The 21,663-nt window shown below is 56.0% G+C and overlaps 4 protein-coding genes across 4 annotated transcripts in view; 3 read left to right on the forward strand and 1 right to left on the reverse strand.

The window, feature by feature from the left end:
- TM4SF5 (transmembrane 4 L six family member 5) overlaps nt 1-492 on the forward strand; it is a 6,894-nt gene extending 6,402 nt beyond the window's left edge. The window contains exons 4-5 of the mRNA XM_039224882.1: nt 137-320; nt 399-492. Of these exons, the coding sequence (XP_039080813.1) occupies nt 137-320; nt 399-413 (199 nt within the window). The 3' untranslated portion in view covers nt 414-492. The remainder of the gene's footprint in view (nt 1-136; nt 321-398) is intronic.
- A 1,092-nt stretch (nt 493-1,584) lies between these two features.
- Nucleotides 1,585-4,211, reverse strand: VMO1 (vitelline membrane outer layer 1 homolog). The gene is made up of 4 exons (XM_039224899.1): nt 3,802-4,211; nt 2,486-2,729; nt 2,242-2,357; nt 1,585-1,955 (listed from the first exon to the last, which is right to left on the reverse strand). Exons 2-4 carry the CDS (start codon nt 2,669-2,671, stop codon nt 1,658-1,660), a joined length of 600 nt encoding a protein of 199 aa, XP_039080830.1. The 5' UTR covers nt 2,672-2,729; nt 3,802-4,211; the 3' UTR covers nt 1,585-1,657.
- Nucleotides 4,212-4,265: 54 nt separating this feature from the next.
- GLTPD2 (glycolipid transfer protein domain containing 2) lies at nt 4,266-5,617 on the forward strand. The gene is given in 3 exon segments (XM_039224900.1): nt 4,266-4,551; nt 4,810-4,976; nt 5,075-5,617. Coding segments are annotated over 3 exon segments (969 nt in total). The 5' UTR covers nt 4,266-4,287; the 3' UTR covers nt 5,613-5,617.
- A 4,899-nt stretch (nt 5,618-10,516) lies between these two features.
- PSMB6 (proteasome 20S subunit beta 6) lies at nt 10,517-12,489 on the forward strand. The gene is made up of 6 exons (XM_039224875.1): nt 10,517-10,656; nt 11,062-11,129; nt 11,459-11,590; nt 11,708-11,837; nt 12,018-12,162; nt 12,282-12,489. The coding sequence occupies exons 1-6, from the start codon at nt 10,555-10,557 to the stop codon at nt 12,422-12,424; spliced, it is 720 nt and encodes a 239-aa protein (XP_039080806.1). The 5' UTR covers nt 10,517-10,554; the 3' UTR covers nt 12,425-12,489.
- Nucleotides 12,490-21,663: the final 9,174 nt, after the last annotated feature.

The raw sequence follows: 21,663 nt of genomic DNA on the forward strand, positions 1-21,663 counted from the left end.
CGCCCCCACCCCCCACCTCCAACTCCCGCCCCCGCCCCACCCCCATCCCCACCCCCGCTCGGCGCCTGCGCGGGGCTGGGGGGGGGTGGAGGGCGCTGCAAGAAGCCCTCGGTTCCTCACGTGACGCCGCCCGCAGAGGCTCCTACTTGAGCAACCGTACGCTGTGGGACGCGTGCGAGGCGCCGCCCCGCGTGGTGTCCTGGAACGTGACGCTCTTCTCGCTGCTGCTGGTCGTCGCGTGCCTGGAGACCGTGCTGTGCGGGGTGCAGCTGGTGAACGCCGCCCTGGGCGTGCTCTGCGGCGACTGCAGGAAGAAGGAGGTGGGGCGGCGTGCGGCGGGGCCGGGCCGGGGTCCCCCCTGCCCCCCGGCGGCATCCTCACCCCCCTCTCTCCCGCAGGGCGACCAGAGCTGAGGCCCCCGCCGCCTGCCCGCCCGCGCCCGGACCCCGTCGGCCCAGCCCGCCCCGGAATAAACCTCTGAGCTCTCGTGCGCGTGCGCGTCTCGGGTTGCGCCCTCTGCGCTGCGAGGGGGTCCCGGGGCGTCCAGACGCGCCCGGCCTCGGGGCGCCCCGGTGTGGTCCCCGTGCAAGTTCTCTTAACACGTAGTTACCGAGCTGGTAGCGAGCCCTCGCATGCAGTGGTCAGCAAGACCCGCACGTTCCATGCGCCCCAAGAATTTCACATTCCAGGGGAGCGAGATAGGTGCCTTTTTAAAAAGGCAATATTCCCTTTAAAAAAAATTTTTTTTTAAGTTATTTCTGAGAGAGAGAGACAGCGTGAGCAGGGGAGGGTCAGAGAGAGAGGGAGACACAGAATCTCAAACGGGCTCCAGGCTCCGAGCTGGCAGTCAGCACAGAGCCCGACGCGGGGCTCGAACCCACGAACCGTGAAATCATAATCTGAGCCGAAGCCGGTCGCTTAACCGACTGAGCCACCCAGGCGCCCCGACAGCTTCTCTTTTTAAAGAAACACACTAGTAATGGGATAGGTATTGGCTGATAGAGGGGCTTTTGAAAATAAGACGAAGTCCGAGAAAGTGAAATTCGAAGCGGGAATTTGGTGGACGTTGTAACTGTCTGGATAGCTGGGGGGGGGGGGGCGGCACAGAGAAGCAAGGGTGAAGGTCCTACTTGGAAATCCCTAGGTAGGAAAGCCACTCTTTGATGACTTTTGTAGGGAAAAGAAGGAGATTGTGGGAAAGACAAATTAGCGTTAGCCCTAGAAAATGAAGACTTAAGGTGTCATAGCGCTCTCCCCTCCTAATTTGGTAGAAGTTTCTTAAGCTGAGGTCACGGGTGGTTCAGAAAGGAAACAGTCTGGGCTCTTAACCAGGGCGACGTGTCTGCAGACGCCCTCGCAAACCCAGGGACTTCCTTAACTTGCATGCAAAATTGTGTTTAAGGGCGTGTTCCTTGGTTGCGTGGGTCCGTGACTTTGCAGTCAAACGCTCTGCCACTGACCTAGACCCCCTGGGCCCGTGACTCTGAGTGGCCTGCCCGGACCCCCGAGACCGAACCCGAATTGGGGCCAGGACTAGAGCGCCGCCGCCTCCAGCCCTGAAACAAACGAGACCGAAGCCGAGACGGAGAAGCTTTAATAGCGAGAGAGGCGGGAGGAGCCTGGGGGGGCGGGGGGCGGGGGGCGGGGGTCGAGCAGGTCAACTCCGGCAGCAGAAAAAGCGTACGTCGTTCAGCGCGGTGTCGTCTCGCAGGCCCCTCGGCCCCTCGACCTTGGTCTGCAGACCGCACACGCCCTTCGGGCAGGCCTTACTCCATTCTCCAAAGTCGCCCCAGGACAGGCCGGGCCCCTCCAGCTCCGTGCCGTCGGAGCAGCGGAAGCGCACGTTGTTGGCCGCCGTGTTGTCCCCGGGGGTCGTGGGCGCCTCCACGCGCAGCGAGAAAGCCACGAGGAAGCCGCCGCCGGGGCACCACAGTGGCTCGCTCCACGCGCCCCACCTACGAGGGCGGGGGAGAAGCGAGGCTTCTGCGGTTTCCCCCTCCCCCACCCCAGCCCCGGAGACTGGGGACCTCCCGCCGGTTGCTGCGCGACCCGGGGTGGGTTGAGTCCGGTCACCCGACCTGGGAGGTTTTCCACCCAGTCCCCAGGTCTACACTGCCCCACAGCCCCGGAGGAACATTCTAGCCCGGAGGGGGAGTGTGTAACGGACACTTACGCGGTAAGGGCATATCCGCGTCCTCGGGGGCCCCCCCCCCCCCCCCCCCCCCCCCCGCCATCCCGCACCTGCCCGACTGGGACTCCACCACCTGCGTGTTGCGCTCCGCGTTCCCGCGCGAGCAGTGCAGCCGGATCCCGTTCAAAGCAGTGTCGTCGCCAGGAATACCCTGGGGGGGCTCCTCCTGGGCCGGGAGGAGAGGAGGGGTAAGAGTAAGTTACAACACTGCCAGCCTCTGTTCCCGAGCAGGGGAGTGGGGAGGTGGGGCGGTGCGTCTTCCCCGCCCTCAGAGACCTAGGCCTGAGCCCCCACCTTGAGCGAGAACCCGCTGGCGAAGAATCCATCAGGGCACATCTCAGGCCAGGCCCAGTCGCCCCAAGGTCCCCCGTTGGTCACCTCGATGACCGACGTGTAGGCGCTCAGGCCGTCGGCTCCTGCGCGTCCGAAGCAGGCCGTCCACAGCACCAGCAGCAGCTTGGCTGAGGCGCCCCTGGCCATCCTGCAGCCTCTGGGTGCCAGGCGGGGGCCCCTGTGCAGATTTATAGCACCTCTGCCCCTGTGAAGTCTCCGATTACGGAAGGGCCTCTGGGATTAAGTGACACCCGAAACTAATCTGCTCCCAGAACCCTGCGGACAACATTCGCTGCTCTGGAGACGAGGCCCCCCTCGCCCGAGGGGGAGGGGCAGACAGCTGACCCGCCGAATGCACCACCAGCTACAGAACTTCTATAGGCCACGACTTGCGGTTCAGGTTTTGCAAGCGTGTGTTAATCCTTACAACCTTGTAGCAGGTGGGAATGACCCTGCCTATTCCCAGATGAGGAAATTGAGGTTTGGAAATGACAAGCAACTTGCCTAAGGTCACAGTCAGCGAGCTGGGGAACCTTCCGACGCTGGGAAGCGGGGAGCCTGTGTCTAGGGATGAAGCAATGGCTCTGAAGCGCTGGGTGGGGTAGCTCCCGACCTCCAGGATTGAGGGGAGCGTTCGAGGGAGAGATAGGGCAAGAACCCCTGAACCGTGGTAGCTAGAAAGGATCTTGGCAGTGAACTTTATGGACAGGGGACTGAGAGCCCCCCAAGAACAGGGGAGGCTGTTTTTCCATTGCTTCCTGTCCTTTCTCTGAATGCTTTCCCTGCCATGACCACTAGGTGGCCTCCTAATTTGGGAAGAAAAAAATGGCTCCGATTTGTCATGGGGTCACCACCCCATTTGTCTGCCCTTCACACATCTTCCTGTGTTTACTCAATATATATTTCTATACCAATAATGTGGTTTTGGCTCAGGCAATATTCTAAGTGCTGTAAATAGAACAGTAACCCAGAAAATCATGGAGGCAGATGATACATTTTCCAATGCATCTGAGCTCTCTGAAGGCACTTCTGTCTTCTTGCAGCTTAGTACGGGGTCTAGATGTGGAAATAGTTAATAAGGTTTGTTTTGAGCAAGACAGGCAGGTGTGTGGGGGGGGCGTATGTGCTTGGCTGGCTCAGTATGTAGAGTGTGACTCTTGATCTTGGGGTCATGAGTTCAAGTCCCATGTTGGGCATAGAGATTACTTTAAACACACACACACACACACACACACTAAAAAAAACAACAACCAAAAAACCAGTGAACGAGAACCAACCTGGATCCCAGGGGCCCTACGTTTGAACTTCATAGGTTACGATTTATGAAACGACTGTGTAAGTTTTTTCATTTACAGCGTTTGCACATACATTATCATTTAATCCTCAGATGAGAACGACAAAGTACTGATTACTATTCTCCTGTGCAGTGGAGGGAACGCCAGGCCCGTGCTGATGTAGGGGCCACACCATTGCTCCGTGGGGGGCTGGTTCTCAGCCCAGCCTGTCTTCCCAGTTACTACAACTGGTCTACACCGAAGGCAAGGGCAGAGACTCGTTGCTGGGAAATCTACAAATCCTCTTCATCCAGTTTTTCACCGCAGAGATGCTGTCCTCTGGGTCAAAGGCCACAGGGTAAGAGGCCTTAGTAGGTTAATTATTAACCCTTAACACCTCAGGGCACCCGGACTTCTCTGGCCTCCTGGAGGCCGACGGACAGGGACTGGTTTGGGGCTGGCGAGGGGCCGGTGGTCCCCGCCCCAGCCATGGGGGTCGCGCTGCTAAGCCACGTGTCTCGGCGCTGCTTCCGCCACGCGATTCCTCTCGCTGTCCTCTCGCTGCTGCTGCTTTATCTCTGTGCTCGGAGCTTTCGTGAGTAGCCCCTTCCCTCACATGCCCTGGGAGGCACCAGGGACCCAAGCCCCCCCCCCCGGAGCCCTCACCGCTCGCCTCGCTCCTCCCCAGGCACCCTAGCGGGCTGCAGGTCTTGGGCACAGTCCTGCATTCCCGAAGGCCCGCCGCCTGCCCAGGTATGCTCAGGCCGGGGCCGGGGGCGGGGGCTCCGGGAGGGATCCTGATCGCTGGAAGCGGGGCCAGGTTGGGGGTCTGGGGAAGGACGGGTCCTGCCCCTCGTCTCCCCTCTCGCGTCAGCAGCCGAGCGCAACTGGAGAGATCCCGGCCAGACCTTAGGAGCAGCTTCTGCAGGGCCCCACCGGGCTCTTTGGCCAAGGAGGCCCAGCAGGCTAGGGGTTCTGCTCCCGCCCCCTTCCGCCCGTGTCTACCCCTAGGTCCCGCGGCAGCCGGGCCCCCTGGAGGCCCCCAGGTGGGAAGAGCCTCCGTGTGAGGGCCCCCAGGGGGTGCTGGGCCGCGCGATGGGGCCGTTCCGCGCCAGTCTGAACCCCGCAGGGGATGTGGCCTTGTCGCAGTACCTGGCCGGATGGAAGGCGCTGGTCAGGTGAGCGGCCTCCCGCCCCCCCCCGCCCGGCGCCCGCCCCCCAGCGGCCCCTCCGCCCCTTCTCGACGCGCGCCCTCCGCCCGCCACCCCACGCGCAGGTTCCTGACTCCCCTGGGCTCCATCTTCACCTTCGCCACGAGCGAGGCCTCTGCCAAGGTGTCAGCCCTCGAGGCGCGGGTGCACGGCCCGGAGGCGGCGCACTACTCGTCGCTGGCGGCCATGGCGGCGTGGGAGCGGCGGGCGGGACTGCTGGAGCGGCCCGGGGTCGCCCCCCGAGACCCGGCCCGGTCCTCGGGCTCGCGGACCCTGCTCCTGCTGCACCGAGCGCTGCGCTGGTCCCAGCTCTGCCTCCAGCGGGTGGCGGCCGCGACGCCCGGAGGCCCGGACGCGGGCGCGCAGTGCAGCGACGCGTACCGCACGGCCCTGGCCCCGCACCACCCCTGGCTCGTGCGCCAGGCCGCCCGCCTCGCCTTCCTCGCCTTCCCGGGTCGCGGCCGCTGGCTCGAGCTGGCGTGCCCCGGGGCCGGGGAGGCGGAGGCGCGGGCCGCGCTGGTGCGGGCGGCGGCCACCCTGGAGGCTGTCTACAACCGCACCCAGGGCCTGCTGGCCGAGCGCGGGCTGCTGCGGCTGGCCTGACCCGCCGCGTGGGGGGCGCGCCGCGCGACCAGCCCGCCGCCCCTGCCCCCCCGCCGGGGCGGCCGGGGGCGGGGCCTCGGAGGCCCCGCCTCCGCGTGACGTCACCGCCTGGAAGGCCCGCCCCGCCGGCGAGCTGGGCGGGGGCCGGGCTCGCGGCGCGGCGGGGCGGAGCTGTGGGGAATAAAACGCAATCTTTGGGAGCCGTGGATGTAGGGCGTCTTGTGTGGGGACGGAAGGCGCTTAAGGGAAGTCGAAAACAATGGATGTGGGAAGATGTGTCATCCCTGTTCCCGGCAGCCGAGAGACTCACGCTCCCCCGGGGCCCCGTCCGGGCCGCGCGCCGAGCCCCGCCCCCGCGCAGCCCGCGCCTTCCTGGCCGCCCCCGCAGACCCCGCGGTGCCACCCGCCCAGCGCCGCTCCCGGCGCCCCTTGTCCCTGGGAATGAGCGGCGCCCTCCCGTGTCACCGCCCGGAGCCCCAAACCCGCGCGTGCGGCCTCAACCGAGCGGGCGCCGGGGTCCGTCATGCAGGTTTATTAACACGTCCTCGGCCACTCCCGCAATAGTGGGCGTGAAAGATTTCGCAACTCTCCGATCGTGAGCCCGGCCCCTGTCCCCCTGCACCCCCAGAACCCTGCAGACACACCGGCCTGTTAGACATCTTCAACTGCGTCTCTGCTGGACACAAACCGAACACGTCCAGGACGGAGCATCTAATGCCCTTCCCTCCCCCGTGGAGGCCCTTCACAGCCTCTCCTTTGGGTGAATCACTGCTCCGTGCTTCCAGGCCCCAAAGCCAAACACTGCAGTCACCCTGACTCTCCCTGTTTCATACCCACATGGAATGGGTCAGAAGCTGACCATTTCGCACCATCTCCACCGCCACCACCGTGTGAAGCCCAACTTTCTATCCACCACCTGGGTTATGACAAGAGCCTCCTAATTGTCTCTGTGTCTCATACTCAGTGTCCCTATTGTGTGTCTTTAAATTTTTTTAAATGTTTACTTTTGAGAGAGAGAGAGAGTAGGGAGGGGCAGAGACAGAGGCAGAGGATGGGAAGCAGGCCCTGTGCTAACAGCTGACAACCCGATGTGGGGCTGGAACTCACAAACGGTGAGATCTGACCTGAGCTGGACACTTAACCAACTGAGCCGTCTAGGTGCCCTAGACGCCCCTATTATGTGTTTTTAATGGAGCAGCCAAAGTGATCTCTTAAAATAAAGATCATATTCTCATGTCACTTCCCCGCTCAAAAGCTTCCAATGACTTCCTCTTCCGCTCAGATGAAGAAATAAATTTAAGCAGGATATTTTCTGGATCCTATTCTCAGTTGAGAACAATGCAGAGCTTTGTAAAGGTCCTACGTGAGCTGACCGTGTGCTCGCCAAACTGACCTCTTCCATTCTCACTGAATATTTCGGGCCTAATCCTGAAATCCTAAAATCTTTGCACTTGTTCTTCTCTTTCCAGAACGCTGTTCCCACAAATAGAGACATGACTTCCCTCCTTCCTTTCTTCTGGACTTTACTCAAATGTCTCTTCAACACACACACACACACACACACACACACACACACACTTCCTGTTTCTCTTCCCTGCCTTTTTTTCCCCTTAATATGATTCACTCTCCAATATGCTGTGTATTGTACTTACTTGTTTTGTCTCCAGCGAGAAATGTAAGCTGCGTGGGGCAAGGAATTTTTATTTCATTCCCTGATGTACCTCCAGTGCCTTAAATAGTCCCTGTCACCTAGTAGACACTGAAAGGCTTTTTGTTAAATGAACATATCAGCGCTGGAAAGGGTTCAGACGGCTGGAGCCAAGAGTCAAAAAGAAAAGAGAGGTTGCCCAGTAATGGAAACCTGTTTAATGCTACTGAATCAGATATTGAGAATGGTTAAAATGTTACTTTTTATGTCATGTTACTTATATTTTATTACAGTAAAAAGTTAAAAAGTAAAGAGGAGATGGGATGCTGGAAACGGTGCTCAGGAGCAAGTTCAAGAAGGTCCTTGCAAGCTATCTTCTAGAGATAGGACTTTATCTCCAGAGTTCGTTTTAAGCAGAGGATTCCTTAGATCATTCTTTCAATTCAGAAACCAGCCCCGGCTGCGGTCTGAGGACCATGGCAGGCTCACACGAAGACCCCTCCACACAAGAAGAGCCAAACACATTCTTCTCAAGTGCAAATATGGCATCCTCCGAGTGAGACCATATGTGAGGTCACAAAAAGGTCTCAGTAAACTTAAGAAGATTGAGGTCAGGAAATATCCTCTAACTAAAATAAAATGAAACTAGAAATCAATAGCAAGAAGGAATTTGAGAAATTCACAAATAATGTGGAAATGAAACAGCACACTCCTAAACGACCGATGGACGAAAGGAGAAATCACAGGGTAAACATTTTGGGATGAGTGAAAATGAAAAGAAAACTTAAGGATGCAGCATAAGCAGCGTTCAGTGGGAAATTTGCTGTAAACGCCTATTTTAAAAATGAGGAAAGATCTCAGACCAGTACTTGAACCTTCCTCCTTAAGACACTATAAAAAGAAGAGCAAACTAAAACTTAAAAAAAGGCAGAAGGAGAGAAATAATGAATATCAGAGTGGAAACAGATGAACTGGAAGATAGACAAAGAATGGAAAGAAACAATTAAACCAGAAGTCGATTCTTTCGAAAGAATGACAGGATTAACAACCAAGCCAGACCAAGACAAAAAGAAAGGAGACTCACATCACTAAAATCGAGAATGACAGAGGGGTCATTTCTACCAAGCTTTTGGAAATAAAAAAGATTATAAGGGAATGCTATCAATAATTGTAGGCCGACATAGGTGACATAGATGAAATGGAAGATTCCCAGAAAGGCACAAACTACCAAAACTGATTCAAGAATAGATAGAAAATCTGAGTACACCTATAATAAATAAAGAGATTGAATTAGTAATTTAAAACGTTCCCAAAAGCCCGAGACCAGATGTTTTCACTGATGGATTTTACCAAACATTTAAAGAAAAACTAGGGGATGTCTGGGTGGCTCACTTGGTTAAGTGGCTGACTTCAGCTCAGGTCATGATCTCCCAGTTTGTGAGTTCAAGCCCCACATTGGGCTCTGTGCTGACAGCTCAGAGCTTGGAGCCTGCTTCAGATTCTGTGTGTGTCTCTCTCTGCCCCTCCCCTGCTTACACTCCGTCTCTGTGTCTTAAAAAAATGGAATAAACATTGTTTTAAAAAGGAAAAAATAATGATCCTCCTTTAGAAACTCTAAAAAATAGAAACGGAGGAAACACTTCCCTCCTAATTCTATGAGGCCACAATTAGCCTGATACCAAAGATACTACAAGAAAAAACAAACAAGAAACTACAGCACAATACGTTATGTGAATACAGATGCAAAAGGTCTTCAACAAAATACAAGCAAACCACATACGAAACAGATCGTATACCATGGGCATTTGATTTTTTTTAATGTTTTATTTATTTCTAGGAGAGAGAGAGAGAGACAGCATGAGCGGGGGAGGGTCAGAGAGAGAGGGAGACACAGAATCTGAAACAGGCTCCAGGCTCTGAGCTAGTTATCAGCACAGAGCCCGATGCGGGGCTCAAACCCATGAACCGTGAGATCATGACCTGAGCCGAAATCGGATGCTTAACCGACTGAGCCCCCCAGCCACCCCTATGGGCATTTGATTTTTGATAAAGGTGCCAAGACCCCTCAAAGGGAAAAGAACAGTCTTTGCAACAAACAGTGCTCAAAAGAATGAATTTGGGTCCCTACTTCCCTCACATCATATACAAAGATTAACCCAAAATGGAACATAGACCTCAACGTGTAAGAACTGAAACTACAAAACTCTTAAAACAGATGGAAATCTCAGCTGCCTCAGATTACGCAAAGGTCTTGTGATGAAGGCAGTGAAAAGACAATCTATAGTATAGGAGAAAATACTTGCAAAACAGATATCTGATAAAGGCCTAGTATCTAGAATATAAAAGGATAACCCAGGGGTGTCTGGGTAGCTCAGCCCATTGAGCATCCAACTCTTGATTTCATCTCAGGTCATGCTCCCAGGGTGGTGGGATGGAAGCCCCCGTTGGGCTAGGCGCAGAGCCTGGAGTCTGCTTAAGAGTCTCTGTCTCTCTCTCTCTCTCATAATAATAATAAAAGGTAACCCAGTTTTGGGGTGCCTGGCTGCCTGAGGTGCTGGAGCATGCAACATTTGATCTCAGGGTTTTGAGTTTTGCCCCAGTTCGGTGTACAGTTTACTTAAAAAAAAAAAAAGGACTAAGGATTTGAATAGACTTCTCTCCAAAGAATATGTGCAAATGGACAGTTAGCACATGAAAATATGCTCAACATCGCCAATCATTAAGGAAGTCGGGGGGGGGGGGAGCCACACAAGATGCCACTTCACGCCCACTCGGAAGGCTAAAATAAAAAGTGCACGGAGGCAGTGAGGCTGCGGGGAAGTTGGAAAGTCAGGATGCACACAGCGCTGGCGGGTATGTCAAACGGGGCGGCTGCCGTGCAAACTGTGAACTCGGCTCTTCAATGCTAAGTGTATCGCGTCTGCATGGCCCAGCGATGCCACGCCTGGTATATCCTCCGACGTCCACATCTAAGGGAAATGAAATCAGCGCTGTCACCCTAACGCAGACACGCTCGAGTCTGTGTCCAAGACTGAAGCGCGACTCCCATCAGATCGAGTCAGTCCCGCGCAGAAGCGGAGGCCTTGCACGCTGTCCGCGGCGCTTTTCGGCGGGCCGGCTTGCCACGCTGCCATCAAGCGCTCACTGTCGCAAAATATCCTTCCCCGCACGACTCTTTTCCCTGCCGCCGTCAACCGTGACTTAGCTTCGCCCGCAGACGGCTTTAGAGCGCGACTGAAGAGCGTGACAGAGCGCTTTACGACAGTTGCTTTGTGGCAGCGGCGGCGGAGGAAGATGGCGGCGGCCTTAGTATCCGCTGGAGGAGCGGGGTCCGTCCGAGCCTGGGGTCCCCAGGCTATTGCCCCCGACTGGGAGAGCCGGGAAGTCTCCACAGGGGTGAGGAGGCCCCCGGGGTCCGGGAGATGTGCACGCGGCCTGCTGCGCTGGGACGATGAGGCCTGAGGGGGCTGGGGGACTGGGGGCGGGGAGGGAGGTGGCGTGATGTGCTCTAGCCGGAAAGGCGAATCCCGAAGATGCTGGCGAGCGGCGGGGGGTGGAGGGGAGGCTGAAGCGTGCAGTGCTGGCATTTTGCGCCACGGGGGTTTAAGGCCGGGACGGGCCTCTGGGGATTTGAGGATTGTGGCATTACGTGGGGGAGTTGGGGGCCCCCTGAGCTTTGATAACCGGTCGGTGGCGCACGGCTTTCGTACTCCAGGGGCCGGACGGAGGGCCCACTGAACGTTTGTGTATGCTGGGTTCTGGGAAGAGGCCCCGACTCCCCCCTTTTCTCCTTCCCGGCAGACCACCATCATGGCCGTGCAGTTCGAAGGGGGCGTGGTTCTCGGAGCCGACTCGAGAACGACCACTGGGTGAGCTCAGGACACCTGCGTGCCGGGTCACCCCACCTCTCTCTCCCTTCCTTGCCTAACAGCCCATCCTCACCCCGCACAGTCCACCGTGGGAAGGGCGGGTTTTTCCCTTCTTGGAGATTAGGATCTGCCCCAGCTCCTCCTCCTCCTCAGTTCCCCCTCCCCCTTTGCTGAAATGTTTGCAACAGTCAGTTGTCCAGCCAGCTTCAGATGGGGCGCGAGCTAACCGGAAATGCTGGAATCCTGTTCTGAGCCCTCTGGGTGGGTCCTAATGGGATGGACGTGGGACACCACCGGGGTCGCCCCCGCTCCGCTCTGTCATCCCGCAGGTCTTACATCGCCAATCGAGTGACCGACAAGCTGACCCCAATTCATGACCGGATCTTCTGCTGCCGCTCGGGCTCAGCAGCCGATACCCAAGCAGTAGCTGACGCCGTCACTTACCAGCTTGGTTTCCACAGGTACCGGCGGGCGGGGGAGGGGCAAGAATCCGAAGGGAGCTGGGACCCCCGAGCTGCTAAGTGGTCTCACTGCCAGGTCCTGACAGTGGCTCCCCTGTCCCGCCCCGCCCCCGCTAGCATCGAGCTGAATGAGCCTCCGCTGGTGCACACGGCAGCCAGCCTCTTTAAGGAGATGTGTTACCGGTACCGGGAAGACCTGATGGCAGGGATCATCATCGCGGGCTGGGACCCCCAAGAAGGCGGGCAGGTGAGACGCCCCCACCCCCCATCAGAGCGCCGGAGCCATGCCTTTGATCCTGTCCCCACCCCAGCCCTTTTCTGATTGTCTTCCGGGTCTATACTCCCTAACTGTTATCTCAGACCGCCCGCACGGTCGTGTGTCGCAGAGGGTACAGCTGATGGCTTGTCTCCTCCTTCCATCTGCCAGGTGTACTCGGTGCCCATGGGGGGTATGATGGTCAGGCAGTCCTTTGCCATCGGGGGCTCTGGGAGCTCTTATATCTACGGCTATGTTGACGCTACGTACCGGGAAGGCATGACCAAGGAAGAATGTCTGCAGTTCACTGCCAACGGTGAGACCTTGGGTTTCTGTGAATTGCAGCCCTCTTATCCAAGCCAGGCCAACGTTCCCCACTCCTTAGAGTGGTCTCAGCACCTGACCCTGACCCCAGCTTTCTTCCTTTGTTCACAGCGCTGGCTTTGGCCATGGAACGGGACGGCTCCAGCGGAGGGGTGATCCGCCTGGCAGCCATTGAAGAGGCAGGGGTAGAGCGCCAGGTACTTTTGGGAGACCAGATTCCCAAGTTCACCATTGCCACGTTACCGCCTCCCTGATTCCTAGAATCCTAGGCTACAGTAAGAGACACCTCGCAGCGACGTCAAGTTCAATAAACTCCCGGTCAAAAAAAAATCCGCTTTGAGGTTCTTTTCTTGACCTCAAGCTTGAACTTGTTCAGTGCACGCCTGTCTGTACGGACCGCTGCTCTAGCTGGGGGGGGGGAGTTGAGACAAACCTTTGCAAGAGTGGTTTTCAAACCTCTTTCTCCAGACCACCTTCCCCCACACTTCCTTTCCTCCCCCACACCCAGGTCCTTGGGACACCAAGGTGTGGATGAGCTGGAGGCTCCCAGCCGATGTTCAAGCGCAGGGTGGGATTCTGAATCCCAGGTGTCCCTGGGGTTACCTCCCCTCGACCTGCCTCCGGTCAGGGTCATGGTCCCCTCTCTCCACACACATCTCTGTCGCCTCATCTGGCCAGGAGCAGCAGTGTGGCTACGGTGGCTTTGGGGAGAAAGGTGGGCCTTGTCTGCAGATGGAGTTTCAGACAGATGTCGGGTGGGTGGGGGAGGGCAGGCCCGGGGAGTGCTGTGGGCCAGCGCTGAGCGCTGTCATTCCCGGGGGCGTGATGGAAGTCAGTCATCAGCCTCCTGGACAGGAGGCTGAGAGCAGACTCTGGCCCCCAAGGCTGTGCCCACTCGGGCCGCGGGCCTAAAGGAGCCCAGGGGCGCTTGTTAGCGGCACCCGGCTTTCTCAGCCTTGCCTCAACTTTCCTCCACTCTGTGGATAAGGGAGCTGTAAAACCACGTTCAAAAACTTTGTTCTAGAATATGATCCTGCCCTGGAGGCTCCTGGAGGTTACACGAGAGGCGGGCAGGTGTGGGATTAAGTGGAAGAGAACAGAGAAGGACCTCTGACCCCGAGTATATAGTCCCTCAAACGTAATATAACCCATAGACAACTTTTGATTCTTCTGCAAAAGCTGATTACCCAGTCCTCCTCCCTCTAGGCGTCGTGGGTCCCTCTCTGGCCCTTACACTCTCTGCCTTCAGCCGAACAGTATGGCCTGGGCACTCCCCATCCCCGGCCTGCCGTCGCCTGCCGCTCCTCCGTAAGGCATGTCACCTCAGTTCCAGGGGCAGGGCGGAGCGATTCGATGGCTCCCTGCGCTGCGCTGCGCTCGCTCCGCGCCCCGTCTTGATGCAAGCCACCATCGCGCCTTGTCTGCGAGGTGGCGACAGCCCCCTCTGTGGCCGTTGCTTCCACACCCGCCTTCTCTGATCTTTTCCCGTAGAGCCACCAGAGCAATTTTTTTTTAAATTTTTTTTTAATGTTTTATTTATTTCTAGGAGAGAGAGAGAGAGACAGCGTGAGCAGGGGAGGGTCAGAGAGAGAGGGAGACACAGACTCTGAAACAGGCTCCAGGCTCTGAGCTGGCAGTCAGCACAGAGCCCGACGCGGGGCTCGAACCCACAAACCGCGAGATCATGACCCAAGCGAAAGTCGGACGCTTAACCGACTCAGCCACCCAGGCGCCCCGAGAGCAATTTTTTTTTAATGTTTTTTTTTTTTTTTAAGTTTATTTATTTTGAGAGAGAGAGAGAGGCAGAGTGTGCAAGCAAGGAAGGGGCAGAGAAAGAGGGAAGGGAGAGGATCCCAAGCAGACTCCGCACTCTCAGCGCAGAGCCTGATGCGGGGCTCGAACCCACAGACCGTGACATCGTGACCTGAGCCAAAGTGAAGAGTCGGACGTTTAACCGACTGAGCCCCCAGGCGCCCCGACTACAGTGATCTCTAAATGTGAGTGAGAGCGTGCCGTCCCCCCCACTTGGCCTGGGATGGTGGGGAGGGCCCAGTATACTGTTTTGCGTCCCTACCATGGCCACGTGACCCAGCAGGTCCCCCAATGTTGACAGTCTAGTCCCCTGTTTTTCTCTCTTCCCTTGGACCTCAGGGGCTTCACGCTTATACTCGCTGTTTATCCAGCACAGAAGTCATCTTCCTTGATTTTTATTTTTTTAATGTGGGTTTTTTTTTTTTTTTTTGAGAGAGAGAGAGAGAGACACAGCATGAGCAGGGGAGATCAGAGAGAGAGGGAGACACAGAATTGGAAGCAGGCTCCGGGCTCTGAGCCGTCAGCACAGAGCCCGACGCAGGGCTCAAACCCACGAACCGTGAGATCATGACCTGAGCCAAAGTCGGACGCTCAACCAACTGAGCCACCCAGGCGCCCCTCCTCTTCCTTGATTTAAAAGAAAAAAAAATTTTTTTAAAGTAATCTCTATGCCTAACGTGGGCTCGAATTCATGACCCTGAGATCAAGAGTTGTGTGCCCCATAACACAAACTTTTTTTAATTACTAATTTATTGTAAAGTTTATTTATTTTTGAGAGAGAGTGAGAGAGCAAGGGAGGGGCAGAGAGAGGGAGGAAGAGAGGGTGAATCCAAAGCAGGCCCCTCACTGTCCATGCGGAGCCTGACACGGGGCTCGATCTCAAACTGTGAGATCATGACCTGAGCTGAAATCAAGAGTCAGGGGCTTAACCCACTGAGCCACCCAGGCTCGTCCCCTAAAATTAACATTTTGTCGAGCAGCTTTAGGTTCATGACAAACTGAGCAGAGATTTCTCATCTCCCCTTCCTCCCCTCACACGTGCCCCCCCATCTCCCCTTCCCTCCCCTCACATGTGCCTCCCCCACCCCCTGCCCTATGTCAGGAACATTTGTTACAGTGACTCAACCCTGATGTGGGTTCCCTGGTTTCCACTTGGCTAAGGACATTCAGGTCTCAGCCCAGATGCCACCTTGTCAGAAAGCCCCTTCCTGACTGCCTGGAGTTTCAAAGCACCCCCTCCCCCCAGCTCCCAGGGTACCACGTAACCCCCTCCCCCAGCACCCAGGCTGCCACGTAACCCCTCCCCCAGCTCCCAGGGTACCACGTAACCCCCTCCCCCAGCGCCCAGGGTGCCATGTAACCCCCTCCCCCGGGGTGCCACGTAACCCCCTCCCCCAGCGCCCGGGGTGCCATGTAACCCGCTCCCCCCAGTGCTCTTGGTACCACATAACCCTCTCCCCCAGCGCCCTGGGTGCCACGTAACTCCCTTCCCCAGTGTTCAGGGTTCCACATCCCCCCTCCCCCCAGCGCCCGCCGAGCGCTCTCTTAACGCCTGTGTTTACTTACTGTCTTCGTCCCCTACGGGTTGAGCTCCGGAAGAACGGAACGGTCTCTGCTTGGTTCACTGACGCGTCCTCAAGGCCGGGCGGGGCGGGGACACTTGTATTTAGTGACTGATGCTTCCTCGCCTCATCTGCGTCCCCTCTGGCCTCCAGCCTCTCCTCGCCGCCCTCAACTCTGAAGCTAGATTCCGGCACATTCCCTGCTGCTACCCCGCCTGGGCTCCGCGCTGGCTCGGCCGCCTCACTCACCGCTCCCGCGTCCCCTGCCCACCTCAGCGCCTCCACCCCCCCACCCCCTACCCCCTCAGCATCCCCCCCCCGCCCCAACAGACACACACACAGCACCTGGCAGCTGGGAGTCTATTTAATGACAAGGTGGGGATGGCCGTGGGGCCAGACAGGGATCACCGAGAAGTCTGGGGAGGGGAGGTTGCGAAGCTTCCCAGAAGCTCAGCCCCGGGCGTCCCCATCAGATGGTGGAGTCGTTGGCCGAGGCCGGGTCGTGCAGCTGGTGGCGGAAGGAGAGTCGGGCTTTCCTGCTGAAGTAGGCGCCAGACCCTAGGGATGGCGGCCCTCCCTCAGCCCCGGTGGGGGCCTTGGCCGGGCTGGGGTTTGGCTCTGGAGGGGCAGCCGGATCCAGGCCTGAAAGGGAGATCGGAGGAGGAGGAGGGAGGGGGTCGCGCCCGTGGTTTTCCTTCGGGCCCCGCGGCAAGGGCCAAAGAGGCCGGGGAGACCGCCTGGGCTCCCAGGGTCCCGGGAGTGGGTGCAGACGGCCCGGGCCGCTTTCGCCAGCCTGCGACCTGGGCGGGCACACGGGGCGCCACGCAGAGGGGCCGCTTGCTGGGATGCTGCTGTCACCATCTCGAAGGTGCTGACGCTTTTTTTTTTACCAGGGGGCTTCCCTTGCTCCTTCTGCAGCGGGCCCTGCGGGGACGGCCACCTCCCACCCTGGGGGACAGACTACGCCTTTCCCTCCGCTGGTTTGAACATGGACCTCTGGCCCCGGCCCGTCTGCCCCCCCCCCGTACCTGCGCCTCTAACAGTCCGCCGCCGCCTCCGGCACCCACACCAGGGGAAACACCATGCCCCCCGGAGCCCCATCTCGCGAGTGGAGGAGCCCAGCGTGCTGCGAGGGTGAGGAGGCCCCCGGAGGAGGGTGTGGCTGCCGAGCCCCCCCACTGCGGGCCAAACTGCCACTTAGCCTCAGGCCGCCCCGTGATTATAGGCGCCGGGGGTTGAAGGAGGAGGAGAGAGAGGAGGGAAGAGGTGGACAGACACCTCGTTCAGACACCTCTCCTGCGGTGCCTCCTTAATCCGGGAGCCCCCTCTGACCTCCGGGGAGAAGCGGGACAGCGCTGGGAGGGGTGGGGTGGCAGAGCCAGACACACGGGGGCTGCGGACACAGGCAGATGCCGTGTAGACCCCGGGCGCCTTGCTGCCGGCCGGACCCTGGCATTCGGGAACGAGCTGTAGAGTGGCCATGACGTAAGATGGTAAAAAAACTGTCTATTTTTATGGACCGTGACATCGCGCTGGCCGAGGAAACGTTAGGTTCTCGCCAAACGGTCTTGTCGCCTCTCAGGAGGATACTTACTGGTTAATTATGCTGTGCCAGGTGGGCGCGGGGGACTCTTTCCCGTTATCCCGCTTAGTCATGGCAGTGAGCCCTGGAGGTAGGCGTTATTACGGCCCTGAGTTTACAGGCAGGGAACTGGACACATGGACACATTAGGTAACTTGCCCAAGGTCACGTAGGCAGTTCGAGTGGGGACTCCCTCCACCCCCGCCAGCCTGACCCCGTCCCCTCTGTACCCCGGTGTGCTTCGCCAGCAGCGGGTGCTGATGCCCTCAGCCAGGCGGGGGGGCCAGAGCACCCTTGCCGAGGACTCGAAATGCCCCCCCCAGCCCCCAAGCAGAGCCGAGCAGGTGTGATCTCATTCCCTGAGGGTGCTGTGGTGTGCAAAGCTCGGGAGGCTGCCGGCTACACTGTACTAGCGGACTTAGAACTCTCTTTCTTGTTCCTTTATTTATTTATTTATTTTTTACATTTTTTAAAGTTCGTGATTTGTAGAAACAGAATAGTAGGGCAGGGGTGGGTAGAGAGAGGGAGACAGAGGATCTGAAGTGGGCTCTGCACTGACAGCACAGAGCCCAATGTGGGGCTCAAGTTCACAAACGGTGAGATCATGACGAGCCCACGTCGGATGCTTAACTGATGGAGCCACCCAGGCGCCCCTGCTTGCATTTCTAAATTACTTTTATCGAGGGGCGTCTGAGTGGCCCCGTATGTTAAGCATCCAACTTGGGCTCAGGTCATGATCTCACAGTTCATGGGTTCGAGCCCCACGTCGGGCTCTGTGCTGACAGCTCAGAGCCTGGAGCCTGTTTCAGATTCTGTGTCTCCCTCTCTCTCTGCCCCTCCCCTGCTTGTGCTCTGTCTCTGTCTCAAAAATGAACATTTAAATAAATTAATTACCTTTATTGAAGTGAAAATTTACATGCAATTGAAGACACACCTCCATGTCCATGTCTGTGAGTGCTAACAAGTCCCCACACCCGTGGAATAACAGCCCCATCAAATTCCTGTCACCAACTTCCCTTCCTTCTCCACACCTCCCGCCGCAGGCAGCTACTGGGCTCAATTTCTACCCAAACAGATTGCATTTGCCTGTTTCTGGACTTGATATAAGTGGAGTGTAAGTATTACTTCCGTGTGTCTGGCTGCTTTCAGCATAATCGCTTTTAACTTCACCCAAGTTGTATGTTCCCGGCTCACTTCCATTTTTTTGTACCGGTAGTTTTATTGAGATAGAATTGATGTACCATAAAATTCACCTTCTTCTCATTTATTTATTTATTTTTTAATGTTTACTTATTTTTGAGAGAGAGAAAGCACAAGCAGGGCAGGTGCAGAGAGAGAGAGAGGGAGACACAGAATCCAAAGCAGGCTCCAGGCTCTGAGCTGTTAGCACAGAGCCTGACATGGAGCTTGAACTCTTGAAACTGTGAGTTCATGACCTAGGCTGAAATCAAGAGTTGGACACTTAACCGACTGAGCCACCCAGGTGCCTTTCTTTTATTTTTTTTAAAAGTTAAAAAAAAATTTTTTTTTAAGTTTTAAGAGGGAGGTTTTTGAGTGCGGAGCCTAACATCAGGCTCAAACCTATGGACTAAGATATCATGACCTGAGCCGAAGTCAGGAGTGGGATGCTTGGGGCACCTGGGGGTCTCAGTTGCTTAAGCGTCTGACTTCAGTTCAGGTCACGATCTCACGGTTCTTGAGTTTGAGCCCCGTGTCAGGCTCTGTGCTGACAGCTCAGAGCCTGGTTCCTGCTTCTGATTCTGTGTCTCCTTCTCTCTCTCTGTTCCCTCTGCCACTCATGCTCTGTCTCTCAAAAATAAATAAATGTTAAAAAAAAAAAAAAAAGAGTTGGATGCTTAACTGACTGAGCCACCCAGGGGCTCCTCAGTATAACATTTTCAAGATTCACCCATGTGGCAGCATGTGCCGAAGCGCCATTACTTTTTATGGCTGAGTAGTATCCATTGTAGGGATTGTAGGAATGTAATACATTTTCTTTATCTGTCCATCAACTGATGGACATTGAGTGGTTTCTATGTTTTGGCTATTTGAATACTACCGCCACGAACATCCACGTACAGGTCTTTGTGTGGACAATTCTTTTGGGTCTCTACCTAGGAGCGGAATTGTTGGGTTCCCATATGGTAACTCTACAATTGACTTTTTCTCTTTTAATTAAAGGAAAATTGAGAGGCGCCTGGGTGACTCAGTCAGTTAAGCGTCCGACTTCAGCTCAGGTCATGATCTCACGGTTCATGGGTTCAAGCCCCGTGTCGGGCTCTGTACTGACAGCTCAGAGCCTGGAGCCTGCTTCAGATTCTGTGTCTTCCTCTCTCTCTGACCCTCCCCTGCTCACGCTGTCTCTCTCTCTCTCTCTCTCTCCTAGAAATAAATAAAACATTAAAAAAATATTAAAAAAAAAAAAGGAAATTGACACACAACATTACCTTAGTTTTAGGTGTACAACACTGTGATTGGACAGGTCTATGCATTATCCACAAGTGTAGCTCCAACCTGTTACCACACATGCCGCCATTACAGTGTCACTGGCTGGAATCTCTGTGCTGAACCTTTCATCCCCACGACTCCTCCATTCCATACCTGCAGGCCTGGACCACCCTCTGCCCTTCACCTGCTTTGCCCCTCCTCTCCCCCCTGCCCTCTGGTAACCACCAGTTTGTTCTCTGTTTTCTAGATCTGTTTGTGCTTTGTTTGTTTTGTTTTTTACATTTTACATGTGAGATCACGTGATATTTGTCTTACTCTGACTTATTTCACTTAGCATTATACCCTCTAAATCCATTGATGTTGTCGCAAATAGCAAGATCTCATCCTTTTTTTTACAGTTGAGCAACATCCCTGTGTGTGTGTGTGTCTGTACCACTCTTTTTTGTCTGTTCAATCAGTGGACATTTAGGCTCTTTCTGTATCTTGGCTATTGTAAATTATGCTGCTATAAACATAGGGGTGCATGTATCTTTTTGAATTGGTGCTTTTATTTTCTATGGGTAAATACCCAGTAGTGAAATTACAGGGTTGTATGATATTTCTCCTTAAAAAATTTTTTTGAAATGTTTATCCTTTGTTGAGAGAGACAGAGACAGAGCGTGAACAGGGGAGGGGCAGAGAGAGAGAGGGAGGCACAGAATCCAAAGCAGCTCCAGGCTCTGAGCTGTCAGCACAGAGCCAGAGATCCACGAGGTCATGACCTGAGCCGAAGTCGGGCGCTCAACCGACTGAGCCTCCCAGGCCCCCCCAGAGCACTGTTATTTTAAACACACAAGCCACAATCTGGTTGAAAGTGTTTGTGATACATTTATCTGCTAAGGGATTTGTCTCCAAAATATACAAAGAACTCAATTCCATGACAAGACATCATTTTTCAAAAATTACAAAAAGACTACAAGAGACAGTTTGCAAAAGGAGATGGTACAAATGGCCAGCAAGTACACGAAACACGGTCAGCGTCGTTAATCGTCGGAAGCGACGAGCGAAGAGAGCGACAGTGATTCAGCCCAGTCAGCAGAATGGCTAACGCTGAAGGGATGGAGGACATCAAATGCTGGCCAGGCCGCGGAGCAACTGGAAGTCACACACACGGATTCTGGAAACCAGCTTGGCAGTGTCTTCTGAAGTGAAAATGCACTTTTTTTTTTTTTTTTTTTTTTAAATTTCTAGGAGAGAGACAGCGTGAGCAGGGGAGGGTCAGAGAGAGGGAGTCACAGACTGAAACAGGCTCCAGGCTCTGAGCTGGCAGTCAGCACAGAGCCCCACGCGGGGCTCGAACCCACGAACCGCGAGATCATGACCTGAGCGAAAGTCGGACGCTTAACGGACTAAGCCACCCAGGCGGCCCGAAAATGCACTTCTTACAGGACCTGGCAACGCCAGGGCTGCCTAGTTACCCCAGAGAAAGGAAAACAGCTTATCCACACGAAGGCTCATGCAGGAATGTTTATAGGAGCCTTATCGCGATAGATTAGAAGCAACCCAGATGTCATCAAAAGGAGAGATAAGGAAATTTGCATTTAAAATAAGAGGGCACAGGGGTGCCTGGGCGGCTCAGTCGGTGCAGCCTGGGACATCGGCTCAGGTCATGATCTCCCGCGAGGGTCTATGCTGACACCTCAGAGCCTGGAGCCTGCTTCGGATTCGGTGTCTCCCTCTCTCTCTCCCTCTGCGCCTCCCCTGATCGTGTTCTGTCTCTTTCTCTTTCAAAAATAAACAGACATTAAGAAAAAAAAAAAAAAAAAGGAGGCATTATTTTGTCTTTTAAAACCTGAGAGTTTACGGCTTGCTCCCGGGCTGTAGGTCCCCGGAGGGCGGGCTCGCTCACTGTTGAGGGCCCGGCGCCAGGCCCCGGGACACTGCGCGGTGCAGGGGCGCACGTTCCCCAGGCGCCGGCCCCGGGCCCTCGCCCCAGCCCGGCCCCTGCCGCCGCCCGCCAGCAGCCACCGGAGCCAGCGTTCGCTCGACGGCCGTGCGGCGGCGCGGGCGCAGAGGTGAGGCCGGGAGACCCGCCCCGGGGGCGGCCCCG

Source organism: Hyaena hyaena, unplaced genomic scaffold (genome assembly GCF_003009895.1).
Source record: "Hyaena hyaena isolate Hyena2069 unplaced genomic scaffold, ASM300989v1 scaffold_1811, whole genome shotgun sequence".
In the NCBI taxonomy this organism is placed as follows: Eukaryota; Metazoa; Chordata; class Mammalia; order Carnivora; family Hyaenidae; genus Hyaena; species Hyaena hyaena.

Excerpts from the sequence above, each read along its gene's own strand:
- VMO1 (XM_039224899.1), bottom strand. The coding sequence starts at position 2,671 with ATGGCCAGGGGCGCCTCAGCCAAGCTGCTGCTGGTGCTGTGGACGGCC. Across the intron at positions 2,358-2,485 it reads CCAGCGGGTTCTCGCTCAAG|GAGGAGCCCCCCCAGGGTAT; the intron begins GTGGGGGCTCAG and ends CTCCCGGCCCAG. Across the intron at positions 1,956-2,241 it reads GTGGAGTCCCAGTCGGGCAG|GTGGGGCGCGTGGAGCGAGC; the intron begins GTGCGGGATGGC and ends CCGCCCTCGTAG.
- PSMB6 (XM_039224875.1), top strand. The coding sequence starts at position 10,555 with ATGGCGGCGGCCTTAGTATCCGCTGGAGGAGCGGGGTCCGTCCGAGCC. Across the intron at positions 10,657-11,061 it reads GCCGGGAAGTCTCCACAGGG|ACCACCATCATGGCCGTGCA; the intron begins GTGAGGAGGCCC and ends CCTTCCCGGCAG. Across the intron at positions 11,130-11,458 it reads GACTCGAGAACGACCACTGG|GTCTTACATCGCCAATCGAG; the intron begins GTGAGCTCAGGA and ends GTCATCCCGCAG.